The following is a 17,873-nucleotide window of genomic DNA, read 5'->3' on the forward strand; positions in this document are numbered from 1 at the left end:
GATCTCTAAGTTAATGATTTGAAAATATGATTGAAAAGGATTGAGGTTACCTTAGACTACCATTGAGATCACATATATTTTATATATGAAATTGGAACAAACCTCAATTAATTATTTCAACTTTTGTTCGATGTTCATGCACATATTTTAGTTTGTCGATTCTTCACTATTTTTACAGATTTCTAACTTTACTTGATTTTATAAATGATCCAAAACGATTCAATATCAAACAGTGAAAATACATTGATGTTTAGCTAGGGGGTGCAAACTGGATATCAACAAGCAGCCAGGTTGTTGTCAATCTTAAATTTTCGTAAAAATGATCTGAGTGTGCCTAGAAACTAATGGCCATAATTTCATCACGCTAATAACCCGAGCAAAGTTGGGTAGCAAAACGATAACAAGTTTTGTTATCCGATAACAAGCATTTGATAACATAGTTTGTTTTCATTTTGGTTGAATAAGCAGGCAACATAACAAACGTGAAAACAAAAGTTTATACTAAAGATAACATATAAATATCTCATTGTGTTATCATTGATTGACATTGATAACAAATGTTGTTATCAAGCCAATTTGCCTCATTGATAACTGATTATTTTATCAATTAGTTATAAAGATCGAGTTATGATAACAAACATTTGACGTCATTCACCCGTCGGTGGCATCCTCGATCTGACAGCTCAAAATTCGTTGATAACAAGAGTCTTCGTATTGATAACAAAAAATAACTAAATGAAATCATGATATACATCTAGTTATCACTATGTTATGCGGATGTTATTCGACTTTGCTCGGGAAATGTTATATAATTTTTATAACACAAAGACCACCAACTTTAAAGAAAAGTTGTACTTAGTCTAAATAATGCATGAGTATTTTACAACTTTTCTGAATTATGTTTCTAACTAACATATGGCTAGCAACTTTCTTATTGAGAATATTTTTTGGGTTAATTACCTACACCGAAATGTTGAAGATTTGTGTGAAGTATTTTAAGGGTGCACTTTTACTGTGGTTTCCTGCGAGACAACCAAACAAACAACGGTTAGCACTCGGAGAAAAGTTTGTGTTCAATTTGAACAACCTAAATATTCGAGTCCGCACCCCCTAGATCCAAGTATGCCTAGAAGTGTGTGGTCATTACTTCGTCACGCTAAAAAAATATACATTTTATGTGACCGAAATACTATCAACTGTTAAAAGTGTTCTACTTGGTCTTATTGATGCGTATGTTTTTCAGATATTTGTGAAATATATTTTAAACTAAAATAGGTCAGAAACTATCCGATTCAGTTAATTTATTGGACTTATTGCCTGCATCAAACTGTAAAAGCTATCTGTGAAGTATTTTAAGTGTGCACCTTGAAAATTGTTTCTTGCGAGACAAGCAAAGAAACAACGGATAGCACTGGTGGAAAAATTTGTGTTCAAATTGAAAGACCAAAATGTTCAAGACCGCAATCCTCAAAGAAAAATCACGATCGTTGACACACGAGCTATAATTTCATCCCATTTATCCGTCTACATTCACACAACACGCATGACATTTATCGTTCGTGGCAGATAACGAGCCATGAACGAAAACAAGACAGACACACACCACCCACTGTTTGGCGCCGATCACTGTGTGTCAACACTTGTAACATTTGCTGACCCACTCTAATTCGGACCAAGAAACGGAGACGAATATTTTCTATTTTCTGTGCTATGTTTGCAACCAAAGGAATGTTAAATAATCCAATAGATTATAATTAGCTTGTTAAAGGCTGCATTACCAAAAAATATGAAAGTTATTATCAATTTTATGCAAAACAATCACCGAAATGGCTCGATACTATTGCAGTCTGTGAGAGTTGCTGCTCTTGAACTCTCTTGTGCCACGCATTAAATGAGAGAGTGAATATTTACATTCATAGGGCTCTCCGATTGCGAGGTGTCACGAACTGTTATGGTTCGCGAACTGTTACACTCTTCGAATATGGTTCGATCGGCATATTCGAATCGAAATCCAAACACTGGAAAAAGCGTGTTCAAAATTGTGCATTTTGGTACCCAAAGACCACAACCCTCCCATCAGCCCAGAACTTTGCTCTACTGAACAGTTTTGGGCCTTGGTCGGATAGAATTTCAAAAAAAAAAAAAAAAACTAATAAATCTAAGGAAAACGGGCAGCAGTTTAAATCAAACTGACGTTCGGCGTCGAATAAGGTCGACGAGATCACTGTGCAAAATTTTATGGAAGAGGTTAACCTGGATGCATGGCAGTTCAGATTTGGCAAACCAAAACAATAAACGAACATTTTTTACTTTAAACATATGAATTAAGAGGCCCAGATAGCCGTAGCGGTAAACGCGCAGCTATCCAGCAAGACCAAGCTGAGGGTCGTGGATTCGAATCCCACCGGTCGAGGATCTTTTCGGGTTGGAAATTTTCTCGACTTCCCAGGGCATAAAGTATCATCGTACCTGCCATACGATAAACGCATGCAAAATGTCATTGGCATAGTAAGCTCTCAGTTAATAACTGTGGAAGTGCTCATAAGAACACTAAACTGAGAAGCAGGCTCTGTCCCAGTGGGGACGTAACGCCAGAAAGAAGAAGAAGATATGAATTAAGCTTTCAAAGGAAAATAAGAAGGTCTTTGTATAGTGAATTTTGACTGAAAGATACGAGTTTTTTGTAGACCAATTCTTGCGCGTTCCAGTCTTCACTAGTGAAACTACATTTGTTTTATAGAGAGCTGAATCGCGAGTTTCAACCGCATTCTTATGTATTCATTTTACTCCTTATGATCGTTTCATTGAAAAATCTAAATCTATTAAAACCTTGTAGGCATATTGACCGATCTACAGCAATTTGTAGCAATTTGATTATCTCAGAATAACATATTTTGAAAATGATAGATGGAAAATAAATTTGATTTCATCACAGCAGTGTTGCCAATTTTGATGATTTTAATTGTGCTTTGAGAGGTCTTCTGAAAATAACGCATTTTTTTATCCATTGTGCTTTAAACGTGAAGACCAAATAAGAAACATTATGAAAGCGTGAATTATTTTTTATATAAATACTGTATTAGTGCTTCCGTAAGGACGTATTTCATACCTAAAAATTCTATTATATTCATCCCTTCAAATTGGAAATATTTTTCCCCAAAAATCGATGAAAATTGTTCTTATGATAGGGTAGATGTAGCAATAGTGGAGGTACTAAGCACTATTGAACTTCATTAAACCGCCGAACATTCAAGAAGCGCAATTATGTACATGTTAATTTTGTAACGGGAAGTAACGACCATTGCACTGTGTTTTATTTTCTCGATTTCATGCGCTTTTTGAATAGCGCCCAAACCGTTGATTTTAGCGATATAGTTTGTTCGGAGAAATTTCTTGGTACATCAAAGCGCGTCTTATGGTGCAAAAAGTTTTGTGATCAATCCACCTAGCAGTGAGATAGAAAAACTATTTTTTCAAAACATTAAGATAGACATATGGTGTCTTCGGCAAAGTTGTAGAATTGGCAATTTGAAACAACTTTGTCGAAGACACGATTTTTCTATCTCTTATACTTTTTGAGATATATGCCGTTGTATGTGAATGGAGTTCTGTTTGATCTTTCGACCTTGACACTTGCTTTTGCCGGGGCGAGCGACGAGGGCAGGATCAAACATGTCGCGCGTCGGTCTCGTAAGTGAAAAAGTGGCGTGATCGGTAAGTTCGGTTGAAGAAAGCGAAAAAGTGCCGCGATCGGTTAGTTCTGTTTGATCCTTCGACCTTGACGCTTGCTCCTGGGCAGTGCGTCAAGAAAGCCCGAACAGTTTTTTTTTTTTATTCTTTTTGGGTCGCGCGCTTACTTTTTTTTTTCCTGAGTGTTTTTTTATAGCCGAGCAAACGAGTGAAGCCGAAAGTGAATTGTGGCTGCTCAGTCAAGGATAACGGATCAATTGGTGAGCTCGTTTCATGCTACTATTTCTAATCTATAAAATATGTATAACTGCACATTTAATCGATACAACGGTAGGACGTAAATATGATTTTTCAACAAACTATGAATGGTTCGTCACTGTGAGTGTCGACATAAACTCTAATTCATGAATTATTTATGTTTAACATTTTTTTGTTTTCAAAACACTCCTTTCTTTTTATCTTTATTTTTGTAATTATAAAAAAAACTTTGAATGGTTCGACACTACAAGTGTAGACTTGCGAAAGGTTCACTTTATTCAACAAACTTTGGATGGTTCGCCACTGTAAGTGTCGGCATAAGAATAAGAGTGTTCTATGATGTCCCAAACAATCGAGTTTTTAGTTTCTTTCCAAATGAGTAAAATATAATAACACATGCTTTCGTCCTGACAGCTGTAGGAATGTTACATTTAGGTATTTGTTCAACAAACTTTGAATGGTTCGTCACCTCAAGTGTCGGCATAATTTTCCTCTACATAGAAATTGTTCATATCAAATGAAAATATTATATTTACGTATAAGCATGTATATATCTCACAAATCATTGTTTATCATGGTCTAATCGCTTATCAAAGTGAATCCTATGACCCAACGATCCTCCCCATTAACAAACATCCCTCCCAGTAACCTTTGTGGAGATGCAGAGGCAAACACGGTCTCCAAAAAGCAAAGGTTACACACTAACATTCCTTCCCCCAATCCCACCTGACTGCAAGGACGTGGCCGGCGCCGTTATTGACCCTGTATAAATAGAGGCACTGAATTATGCACACTGAAGAAGATTATGGCCAATCCCAGCCGAACTTCTAGTTGATTCTTTGTGCATTTTCACTGACTTCGGTCAATCACGGAATAGCAACCATTGATATGTGTAGTCAGTCTAAGCTAAGCTAAGCTATATGCCGTTGTATGTGAATGGCCCCTAAAAATCATACTTTTTATCATAACTTTTTTCCAAGATTTTTAACATTTTTTGTGTTTCCTACAAAGTTGTTTGTCATGGAAAAACCCGTGATTTTTCTGAACATATTATTACCCTATCTTTTGAAGTAACAAAGTTATTCATGAATTACTCTTTTTTCAAGGGGTATTTTAGGCCTCTATAATTGGCTTCGGCGCAAAATGGCGCAGACAACTCTTACAAATCATGAAAGTACCATATCTCCCCTTTCGGCATTTGATGAAAACTTTTGTCTATTGGCGTCTTTGCATGGGTTATTACTATCATACAAATAAGCATTATCAAAACGAATTCGAACGATAATTATTTTAATTTAAGAGATAGAGAGGTGCAATGTTCAGTAAAAACACGCGTTTTAAGATGTTCAATAACTTTGTAGAAGACATGAAAAATGTAAAAAATTTAAGTAAAAAGTTATGAACAAAAATGATTTTAAACGAGTTTTTGCTTACAAATTTGTGTACTTTATGTTAAAAAATCGTAACTCTTTTACAAGATTTTTAACATTTTTTGTGGCTTCTACAAAGTTATTGAACATCTTAAAACGCGTGTTTTTGCTGAACATTGCACCTCTCTATCTCTTAAATTAAAAGAATTATGAGTCGAATTCGTTTTAATAAGGCTTATTTGTATGATAGTAAAAACCCATGCAAAGACGCTTATAGACAAAAGTTTATATCAACTGCCGAAAGGAGAGATATGGTTCTTTTATGATTTGTAAGAGTTGTCCGCGCCATTTTGCGCCGAAGCCAATTATAGAGGCCTAAAATACCCCTTGAAAAAAGAGTAATTCATGAATAACTTTTTTACTTCAAAAGATAGGGTGATGATATGTTCAGCAAAAACACGGTATTTTCCATGACAAACAACTTTGTAGGAAACACAAAAAATGTTAAAAATCTTGGAAAAAAGTTATGATAAAAAGTATGATTTTTAGGGGCCATTCACATACAACGGCATATATCTCAAAAAGTATAAGAGATAGAAAAATTGTGTCTTCCACGAAGTTGTTTCGAATTGCCAATTCTACAACTTTGCCGAAGACATCATATGTCTATCTAAATGTTTTGAAAAATCAGTTTTCCTATCTCACTGCTAGGTGGATTGATCACAAAACTTTTGGCATCAAAAGACGCGCTTCAATACACCAAGAAACTTCTCCGAACAAACTATATCACTAAAATCAACGGTTTTGTAGCTATTCAAAAAGCGCATGAAATTGAGAAAATAAAACACAGTGCATTGACTTAATGAGAAAAATGATTTCATCGCAGTAATCCACGGCATGTCAGTGAAAAATAATATTTCCACTATGGACCAATGCACGAGTTCACTATTTGACATTTCAGCGGTGCCGTGTTATTTATGTGGCCATGGAAACGAGTGAATTCGGCACCGCTCAAATGTCAAATTAGTGAACTCGTGCATCGGTCCATTGGTACACTGTTCCATTAGTTGCGGTATATTTTTAATTTGTGTTCCTATAGTTGCGGTATCAGTGGTTTTCTTATGAGATCCTCCACTATAGGAACACTTTACCGCAACTATTGGTACAAGCAAGAACAGTTTTAGCAATTTTAGTGATATTTCATCAGTTTTAAAGCAATTTGAACGCTCTTTTCAACTATTCCGTGTATTAACAAGCCAATACGTCGATTGGCAGTGTCAGTTCTGTGGCTAATGTAATAAAATCAGTGAAAACGGCACTACCGCAACTATAGGAACAGCCACAACTAAGGGAACACTTACCCTATCTGGAAAATTGTTGCTCCATTAATAACTTGATTTTTAGAACGTATTATTGACGATGCCCTTTAAAAATAGATTGTCAAATATTTCAGCCAAGTTATAATAATAATTTATTTCGATAACCTTCAAAAATCGACCGTTCAAAACGTATTTACTTGTGTGAAAGGTGATTTTTATTATCGAACGATGTGCAGAAATCGGATTGCGATTTCATTGATTGATTTAAAAGGTTAATTGCGTTAATAAAATAAACAGTCCTTACATATCATAGTTATCAAAATTCGACGGAGCTCACATGACCAAAAAAGCTCGTGGTTTGTTATATCATGTTAAAAGTATGAATTGTAGATACCAATCTACATGAAGGTACACGATACTATAAAGTGTGATCTACAAAGAATTGATTCAATGACGAAAAAATTTCACGAAATACTTTCAAAGGTAAGTGAAATCCACAATACAGCAGAGGAATTAGTTCCATTGGCTTGCTCTCGGTCGTCACATCTCTATTGTGGGATTAGCACTAATGTGCCACTTCATGCCTTCATTTATTATGTAGGTATGCAAATGTGCTCATACTAACCTGATCCTCGGAAAATCTCATTCCGTTCTCTTCCATGCAGGCTCGCATCACGTGCTGCAGCTCCCGGTGCTGTATCAGTCCGTCACCTGTGCGCGATGCATATGGGATTACACCGCAGCCGAGTACAGGGTAGCATTAATGAAAAAGAGCAAATAAAACAAGTGGGGGATTAGTGGGGAACTGCTCTTGAGGAATTTGTATGAAACGAAGCGGGCTAGATGCTCGCACAGAAAGATTGTAACGGGAGGATGCATGATTTCATTATCAAAGTGCTGAGTTGAGTGCGGAGTCTAAAAGTTTTATGAAGGAGGAGCACACATGTTATGGTTATATGGTTGTGCTATGAGATAAACTGATTATTATCTACAATACGGGTGATGATAATGGAGTAGAGCTGCAAGTCGATGATGTTGAACCAGGGATGAGAAAAGTACTGGAGCAAACATTTACCGCCTCTACATTTACATCTTTCTACACGACCATCAAAATCCAAAGCAAACCATGACGGTTCAAAACAAAAAATGTCACGGCTCTTCAAAAAATGTAATCTTCTTCTTCCTAACGTTTTTCAACCCCGAATGCGAAATGACTCGAGCACAGTGGTGACACGATTTTTGCGGTTTTCGGGGTTTTGCATTTTTGCTCGATAAAGGCAGTATGAAATTGAACTTGTTTATATGTAACGTAACGGAATGATTGTGGTCTTTCTGTTAGAGCCAATAGATTTCAATTAGTTGAAAACACAAGCGAAATATTAGCGATTGAATCATTTAACACTTTTTTCAATCATTCTGCTTGGAATGGCTGCCCGAAAATGGTCATAGTGGAGAGACAAAAACAGTCAAGCAGTGTGTGAACCGTTGGCAGCGCAACGCCTGATGGTATTGATGCTGCTTCTGCTTTGTGTTTTGGTGGAATGGCAGAATCGATGAACTGTGGTGAATTGTGGCCACAGTTCCCAAGACTGTAGTTGAACTAAGCGGGTTTTACTTGGCCAAAGGGTTAAGTTTCTCACTAAAAATCCATACAAAATGCTCTATGATATACGTTGATGTTCGTTCATAAATTCAGTGATATCATCATACGTTTCCGTAGTGTAGCGGTTATCACGTCTGCTTCACACGCAGAAGGTCCCCGGTTCGAGCCCGGGCGGAAACATTTCATTTCCTTTTATGCTGCGTAATCGGTTTATTATTGCGATTTCGAATCTGTTTCGGCGTGCTTCGTTCGTGGTAGTCACGCAGTCCATTTTATAGGGCGGTATCTGCGTCCGGCAGAGGCTGGGATAATTACTATCGAAATAAATTAGCCAAAACCGGTGGTGGTGGTCGTTCACAAAAGTGAGTAATGGAGTTTGCCTGTCAAATGCTCGCTCACCCGATCGGTTTGTGAGTGTGTGGGGTAATTACCTTGTTTGGCTCGAAAACATCAAAATGAGAGCTTGTAATCTAGGGGGCAGCGTTTGGTTTCGATTTTAACAATTTATTCGCCGCAGCTGATGTGTGCGATGATTTGTGGCGTGTTCCTACCCCGAGGGCAATCGTTCGGATTGATAGTATCGGGCGTAGTGAAGTGCGGACTGGTTTAGGAGCGTAGGTCATCAGATTGGAAAGTGTTTCGGAGAAATACATTTGATGACGCGTTATGGGTGTCCTTTCAATAGGTAGAAATAGATTTCCAAATTTCAGTGCGCATCGTACGTACACGAATTCTTTCTGCTCGTGGAAGTTTGTTAAAAATAGCTAAAGCAATAAAACAGTACTTCTAAGTGCTACTAAAACGATACTTTTCAGTGCTACTAAAATAGTACTTTTCAGTGCTATATTTTCTACTATTGATCCTTGGATTATTCGTTAGACCCGTTAGTGAAAGCTAGTGGTGGTAATCCTTCTTGGACACCGCCTTCGAAAAACCTCTTAGAAGGTCACTTCTTCTTTTGTTTATTCACTAAACATGGTTGCAACCACGAACAAAAGGAAGGGTAAATCTCTGAATACACAACTTCCTTCCGAAAAAGTGGGGTTTAAAACTGTCATTAAACGATGCAAGAATCAAGAAAGGGCGTTTTTCTGGAATGTGCGCTTTCTTCCAAGGGTGAAATGGATAATGTTGATAATTTCATCGAAATGAGTAATCAGCCCATGCTATAGACAAATTTTCCGAACACCAAATCGAAGCAGCCTCTAACCCAGGCTCTTTGGTTCAAGTGAGGAAACAAAGAGTGCCGTTTATCGTGGTGAGTTGTTCCGAATTTGGGTGATTTAGGCAGGAGATATTTATTGAACTCCATTAGGGGAATCCTTCCATATTGCAAAGAAATAAGACTGTCGCATATTGCCAGAAACTCTTGAAGATCGCGAACTTCTTCTCAAACATCTTGAGGAGAAGAAGCACAAATTTTCACTTATGACGGAAAAACTAAACGTTTGTTCAAAGTTATCTTGAAAGGTTTCTCAAGTGACTATAAATCACCTGAAGAGATCAAAAATGGAATAAATGATTTACCGTTTTGTCTCAAATTCCGAACAGACTCATACTGTCTCTCTAGTTTGAGACCAGTAGAATCAGCTTAGATAAATTTATTTGCGAAAGTATTCATTTAAACCACGGTTCATTAGCATGAATTTGAATCAAGGTGTTCAGAATTTGAATCAAGGTGTTCGGAATACGAGACAGGATTAACACAGTGTTCGGCATATGAATCAAAATGTTGGCCCATACTTATTCAGTTAGGCTTTGCGAAGAAATAAAAATTTACACAAATATCAGCTAATTAATGCCAATAAAATGCAATTGAAGTCACTGTTGGCCTTAAGTATTCGGAATATGAGTCAGAACGGTATTTGGATTTTTCCCAGTCCAAGCAATCATTATGAAAAAGAAAACTCAATCTGAGATTCGTCGGTGCCAAAAGTGGGATCATGGTACAAAACCTTGCCACTAGAAGCTAAATGCATGATTCGCGGAGGATCTTTTCATGCTAAGCACATCTGTCCTGTGAAGGAAGATACCAAAAAGTGTGTATCAGAGTGTCCACCAAAGATTTATTTTGAAACTCCTGCTTTTTTCCCGGTATAATTTTTAATTTTTTTCCGGTTTTTAATTGAGGGGCCAAAACGGAAAAGGGTGATTCTATGGTAGGTTCCTTAATTGAATATACTTAACAATTCTACTTCAAGCTTTTAACGGTATTTTTAGATGATTTTTCCGTCCAATATGAAAAATCATATTATTGGTAGAAGATTGGCTTATTGTTTTTTGGCTCCCGTACAATTTATATGGCTGGAAAAAATACAAAGTCGATTTTCTTTTACTCGATTTACTTACACCCCTTTGCTTCTAATCCCCTAAATTGTGCCAATAGGACAGTTTCCATTCTTGAAACTTATGATTCACTTTGACAGGGGTTTGCATTAAAAGCTACCAAACCCATATTAATCAACTAGCTGTCCTGGCAAACGTTGTATTTCCTAGTAGGCCGTAGAGGCTTTAAAAAACGAAGTTTTGTCTAATTTGCTTCTCCTGTTTTTTCAATTTCCCCGGAGGATTTTCAAAAATATTATTCCACACAAACACGTCGGATTCCTTGAGGAAATCGAAAGTGATAAACTTGTTCAAATCGGTCATCCCGTTCTCAAGGCAACTCGTGACATGCAAACACCTTTCCATTTGAATTCATCGTATATGCCCTTTTTGCGCATTTTTTTTCTTCATATACTTGAAGAGTCCACTAAAGTAAATAAGTTTAAAGTGAGGATGGAATAGAGCCGCACAACGGCGTAGCTAGGGTTTTCGGGGCCCGATGTGGAGTAAAATTTAGGGGCCCTTCCAAATTATTGATTAGTCAATTATTGAAACACTTTCAATCAATATTGACATTTGGGATTGGAAATAATGGACCTTGTGTTCATCTACTGTTAAAGTCATTTTCAGTTTTTAAAAGTGTCTAAAAAAAACTTTAGAGACCTCATGCCTAAAATAAAACTGAATAAATAAAAAAGAATGTAATTCAGGTATTTGATTAAAGTTTGCTTCAACTATTATTTCGATGATTTCTTCAGGAGTACGTTGAAGGATTCCTATACAGAATTCCCAAGCAATTCCTCCAGGACTTTCATTCAGAGTTGCTCGTTGTCAACATCAACGCTTAAAATTTGCTGATTTGTATAGGCTGACTGCGATACAATTCGGATCATCAACATCATGCTGTCTACTCCATCATCATTGGATTGATGGGTAAACTTTGGCCTTAAATTAAGCAAATAAAATGGCAATTTATCAGTACGATATTTTTGACAGTGCTGCAGATGAATTGAAACTATGTGTTGATCACTGAAAAACATTAATAGCTTGGATAATTACCACGTGATCACTCGTTCTGCAGTGATAATGATCTAGAGTGCAATGTAGCATCACTGCTGTTGATTATCAAATCAAAGTGATATTGACAGCTCACAAGTGATATTGACAGCTCACAAGTGATATTGATAGTTTTAGTCTATCAGCTATCAGCAGATTGATATTATGCAACTCTGCTTTCATTCAGTAAGGTAATTTTCAGATTTTATTGGAGGGGATTCCTTTAAAAAACAAAACGAAATTCTAATGACATACATAATAAATTCCTACAATAGAGAAGTCTTTCAAAGATTTCTGAATCTCTTTTGGACTCTTGAGAATGTCTTCAGAGAAATTAAAAATTATATAATTGAAAAATTACCCAAACAGAATTTGCTATGGGAAAATCCTGGAATATCTTAAGTGGATCTCTTTGAAGGGCTACAGGAATAATTGCTGAAAAGTTTTATGTTTAAACTAAATAAATTTTGAAAAAGGAAGAATCCAAGAAGAAATTACTTCTTAAATAATTCCAGAAATCTTTGAAAGCAATCCTTACTTATGGAAAAAATTATGAAGAATCCATGTTTGGATTTACTGTGAAATTCTTGAAAAAAAAAAAACCTTTCAGGTTTTGTAGAATACCTTTGAAATAATTTATGGAGCAAATTCAAGTATAATAAGTGAAGTAATTATCAAAGGATTGGTTTTGTAAACGGTTGGAAGTGTTTCTGAAAAATTGCCGTGATAGATTATCGCGGAATTATTGTATGATTTCTCGAAATAATTTTACACGGATTACACCAATCACAATCGTAAAACAAACCTTTGTTATTTTTCTGTTCTTTTCTGTAGGAATATTTTTCGATAACTCAGTGTAATACCAAAAGAAATCGTTACAAGAATGTTTGAGAGAATTTTTGTCATAATTCAGTTGTTGGACTGCTAAAGGATTTTCTGAATTTTGAAGGAATTTTGCTTAGCATATCTTCAGAAATCATTTAAAAAATTTCAAGACAAATTCCTGGGACTATGGAGTAGTCGCGTAGTAATCTCTGCTCCAAGAATTTACATAAAAAATCATTTCAGTGCGAAAAACGGAAAAAGAGACTTTAGACAGATAAGATAATATGCGTAAAAATGAGTCCTTAGAGACCATTCTTCACGTTTGTTCTCGTTATTGAAATATGCTTTAGCACTTTTCCAGAATGTATAGAATATTGTGTACAATTTCGGCTTGGTTCAGGATATGGCTCATAATAACATGTTCCCAAACCTGATCATGCCTTCTTCAGGTCCTCTATAAGCCCCCTGATATTTGATGATTAACAAAACAATGTATTTTTGAATCCAAAACCACGATGTTCTGTTCTAGATGATATAGGGGCCCCTACAATTCAGGGCCTCTCTAAACCTGATTTTCCTTGCCCCGATACATTTCAGTTTCTCAAAAACTCAATTTGTAATGCTATGAGAAATTTTCACCATGATTTCGGGGCCCCTTAGAACCTGGGGTCCGGTGCGGACCGCACCCACCGCACCCCCCTAGCTACTAGAGCCGTAAATGTAGAATCATGTACATCACATTACTTATCGAAATTTTAGTAGATTAGATAACTAATGATATTTTAGAAGCTTTTATAAATAAAACATTGTTTCCAAGAATATAAGGGTTTATTGGTTTATTATACAGTACCTAAAGAAAATTATGAATCCAATATATGTGAGTGCTAAAACTTTCTGCAAGAAGTTTTGAATCTCTGATTCAAAACTGTGAATTAAATATGTCAGAGAAAAGCCCTTGTGACAAGTCGCTTTGCGATGTCCACTTTTTCCTTTGAATTTCAGTCATATTTGGGGATTCAAAGTAAATCAAGAGGAAAACTAGATTTATATAAAAAAATCTTCGCAAAGCAAGATTCTTATAAGTAATTGAAACCCCGAATTTAGTACTGCACCATTTAATTCCACTGTAATTTGTATCCTTTGACAGATACGCATATTTCGATCTCAACTGTAGATGGGTCGTGTACAAAGATTTTTATGTATTTCATTTTATTTTTTCAAACCAGTCTCATAAGGATAAGTACGTAACTAGTTTTGTCTTTGTTTTGAAAGCCATTTAAAAGAAACGATTTCGTGTCTTTGAAGCGAGCAGGAGATGGGAGATGATTGACAAGCTATTAATTTGAATATATGAGCATCGACTTTGTATGGCCAATCGTGACGGGAGAAGTTTGACCGAACACCGAAAATCAGACTAATGAGCATCGAATGGCGGCGTTGTGGCTGCTGATAAAATGAGCTTGTACTACGAACATGATATATCCCCACAAGGAAAATGGCCTCAGGGGAACATCCCTCTCCAAGACTCTTCACCAAGCACCATTCCTCAAGTTTCTGATGGCGCTAATTGACACTCAAAGGAAAGCACGAACCCATTACCTGCGTGGTTAATTTATGTACGCGTGGATGGCGAAATGTACAAAAAATATTAAAAGCGTTAATTGGCACTAAGTCATAATAAATAAATCAAATTATTCGAATACGTACCGTCCAAATCATACACTTTGAATAAAAATTTAATTTTATCCTCCGGAGACTGGCCCGCGAACTGATGGATGGCATCGATAAACTCCTGTTGACGACAGAGCAAAACAATCATGACCGAAAGATAAAAATATGATAATTTACTGGGGAATTGAAGCAATTAACGGTTGGATTATTTCCACTCGTTCCAAACCGTGCCGTGCCAAATGCGCGCGATACTTTACTTGCAGAGAGATGGACCCGGAGTTGTCCTTATCGAAGATCTGGAAGACTCGTTCCGTGAAGAAGGGCTGCAACGATAACGGAAACAACAAAAATGTTACATTGTCAGGTTGAGCAACGCACCGCGGTGAGGAAATACGACATGATCTTACGTTTTTGGATGTGACAATTTTCTTGAATTCTTCTCGTCGAATTTCTTTCTCGTTGCCGACGGTTTTGATAAAGAGCTGCTCCAGCCGTTCCAGGGACATTTTGTCGAATCCGGTTCGGGGCCTGTGGAAGGGAAAAAGATATAGGTCAAGAATAATATTTAATTATAAATTTACGCAGAATGGCCGTGTAAAACGTTTCTTCAATGCAACTATGGTGAAAACTGGTGTTTACAATGCAGGTAGATTTGGAAGATACAGTACAGTTTAAAGTTTCATTAGAATAAATAAACTAATACTTGTCCGTTGATCGTGATCCAAAAAAGGGTCAAAAGCGCTAAATATTACAAGTACCGCAAGCATAGGAGAAAAGATCTGATTTTCGTCCGTCAAAAGTTTCTTGTCAGTATTCGGACTTGCCATGTAGGAGGTCATATGAATAGGAATGAAATTTGGAGCTTTTACCAAGTGACCTACCCAACGGCCTCTTAGGATCATCAAGTTTCGTTCCATATAACCCTACAAGTCTTAATAGCCCAAAAGAGGTGGATACCCCTCGTTGCCTTATTTTTCATTTTTGGATCCCATCCAAAACTGTGCGAACCAATCAACGGTGGTGTGATAGACAATGTCAGCCATTCAGCTACTAATCTCCATCTTCGGCACAGCTCTCAAGATCACAGAGCGGTTCTTCAGAGGAGTAATAGCTCTTCTTTGATCACGCAATGTCGTCGTCGTCGTTGTCGTGACTTGCCGTTCGTTCAAGCAGACTTTTGACAGAGTCTGTGTAGTTTCTATTTACCAAACAACAAATCCATTGCATCGCAACAACCTGGCATTAATCTTCTCCGATAGTGACCGTTCGGTGTACAGCTTGGTCCCAAGATCCCCTCCAACTCCCCATTCCAGAGGCTGAGATATGAGAAAGCATTGCTGGACCACAAGCAGCCGATCGCAACGTCTCATATCTGTCAAAACTGATCACGACCGACACGGGACCGGACTTGCTGCGATCGTTCGGGCCTGGCTCAGAAGATGCTAAATGCTAATAATGTTGAAGACTCTCGTGCCGCCGTGAAGACGGGAGAAGGTGGCCTGGCAAAAATCTAAGATCACGATCCGGTTCAATTCATAGTGCAAATAGTGCGCAGATTAGGTTCGGATTTATAGCTGCATCACGCAAAAGTTTCCTTAGCAAATTAGAAGCCAATTGGTTAGGGAGGGAAGGAAAGAGGGTGGAGGAGGCTTCCAGGTTATAGGTTAGGTTAGTACGGCACGGTAGGAGAAGCGGAATTTCTGTCGGCATCTGCAGAGGCATCCGTTTAGAGGTGCACGGTTAGGTTACAGAGCGCACGCACGCAACATTGGCTGTCTTTGGGTTAGATTGACATGCCGAGATTAGATTTCGTGCCGGTTTCAGTTGAAAGAATATATAACGGAGGCGATTTGGTGCCTACAGGTGCCTTAAATAGCAGAGCAGATTATCGGTAATTATGGATTTATTTAACGAATTGGAATTATCGGATAGTTGAAATCGTATGATTACTGGAAATACTCGCAAAGTCTTGATGGTTTCAAAACGAATTGATCAGTTCACTGTAACAATGAATGAGAGCATTCGAATATATAAATAGCCTAACGGAAATCCCGAAGAAGTCCAATAATGAGGTACTTGAGAAGTTTGGGAATATCTCTGAGACAATTCATGGAATTACATACACATATCTATCGTAAAAATATTGCAAGGACGACATGGAACTATGGAACCTATTGTTTATTCATTGTCTATTGAAAAATCATCACGGTCAATGCGCATTTTCAGAAGTTATTGAAGATGAAACACGAATGACGTGAGGAAATGATGCACGCTTACGATAAAAGTTCATTGTTGTCAGGTAAAATGCCAGCAATTTTATTCAAATTTCCAAAAGCGGAAATTTTACATTTGAGCAATTTGCGTTGAAACCAGGCTGCCTTTGATACTCATCGTTAGGATTCCAATTTTATATCACTGATCGCTAGTATATGTTAAACCAAACAACAACATGACAACAGCCAAAAACCAAAGGTGTTCATAAACAGATGTCGAAAAGGAAACAATTTCCTTCCACCTGACAGGGAGCTTCTGGCTGTAGCAAAGGATCGATACTCGAGACCGCCAACGAACTACCCACCTATACAATTCCAAAGGGGGGAAACTCCAAACCCCTATCCAGTCTGCAATGGTCAACAACGTCACGTTCCCGCCACCAACCAACCAACAAACTGGATGGAGCCGAGCTGTCCTTCAACATCAACTGCATCATGCAAATCGTGTGGATGTACTAGGTACTCGTGTTTTCAACGAAACTGACGCTCTCCCTAGATGAAGAAAACAACAATGACGTGTTAGATCTAAATATATCTTCAAATTTAACAAGTACCGAATTGCAAGATGAAAGGGTAACTAATCTAAGTAAATCAGATTGTTCTACTACTTTTAAAACTTCTTCACAGTTAGGTACAGAAGTTTTGGTTTATTGCCAAAACTTTAACCGTATGAAAAGCGCTTCTAAGATGAAAGAAATCCATAGTAGAATTTTAACATGTCCCTACACAGTTATTTTGGCAACAGAAACTAGCTGGGATGAAACTGTGAATAGTGAAGAAGTTTTTGGAAATAATTATGATGTTTTTAGGAATGATCGTGACTGTCAAACGTCTGAGAAGAAGTCAGGAGGAGGAGTCTTAATTGCTGTTTCTACATTGTTTAGTGCAGAAATCATAGAAACCACTAAATTTAAAGAGTTTGAGCATGTATGGGTGAAAGTACACATAGCAGGCGAAACGCATGAGTTTGTGTCTGTGTATTTTCCGCCGAAAAACGCTCGTAAAATAGTTTATGAGCAATTTTACAATATTGTTGAACATGTTATTGGCGGATTTCCTCCCGAAACAAAAGTGCATATATATGGAGATTTCAATCAACGTGATATTGATTTCTTCCCAGACGTCGACAATGAGAGCATCCTGCTGCCAATATTTGGAGAAAATGAGGCTATGCAATTTATATGTGATACATCGGCAAGTCTAGGTCTAAACCATATTAACCACGTTAAAAATCATCAGAACTGTTATTTAGATCTCTTAATGACCAATACTGATGAAGATTTCTGTGTGGTAGAATCATTGACTCCCTTATGGAAAAACGAACTTTTTCATACAGCTATTGAGTTTTCTTTATTCGTGCATGGAAATAACAGACCTAAAGATTGCGACTTTGAAGAAGTTCATGATTATCGTTCAGCAAATTATGACAATATAAGACAGAAAATCAATCAAGTAAGTTGGCAAAATGTGTTAAGAAACGAAG

General features: G+C 37.2%; 1 protein-coding gene and 1 non-coding gene across 2 annotated transcripts in view; one reads left to right on the forward strand and one right to left on the reverse strand.

Annotated features, from left to right (window-relative positions):
- The window catches only part of LOC5573122, a 417,647-nt gene that overhangs the window by 37,454 nt on the left and 362,320 nt on the right, over nt 1-17,873 (reverse strand). Inside the window, exons 5-8 of the mRNA XM_001660688.2 lie at nt 14,525-14,645; nt 14,375-14,440; nt 14,154-14,238; nt 7,263-7,348 (exon numbers count right to left, since the gene is read on the reverse strand). Of these exons, the coding sequence (XP_001660738.2) occupies nt 7,263-7,348; nt 14,154-14,238; nt 14,375-14,440; nt 14,525-14,645 (358 nt within the window). The remainder of the gene's footprint in view (nt 1-7,262; nt 7,349-14,153; nt 14,239-14,374; nt 14,441-14,524; nt 14,646-17,873) is intronic.
- Nucleotides 8,348-8,420, forward strand: Trnav-cac. The gene has a single exon. It is a non-coding gene; the product is annotated as a tRNA-Val (tRNA).

This window comes from Aedes aegypti, chromosome 2, assembly GCF_002204515.2.
Source record: "Aedes aegypti strain LVP_AGWG chromosome 2, AaegL5.0 Primary Assembly, whole genome shotgun sequence".
NCBI lineage: Eukaryota > Metazoa > Arthropoda > Insecta > Diptera > Culicidae > Aedes > Aedes aegypti.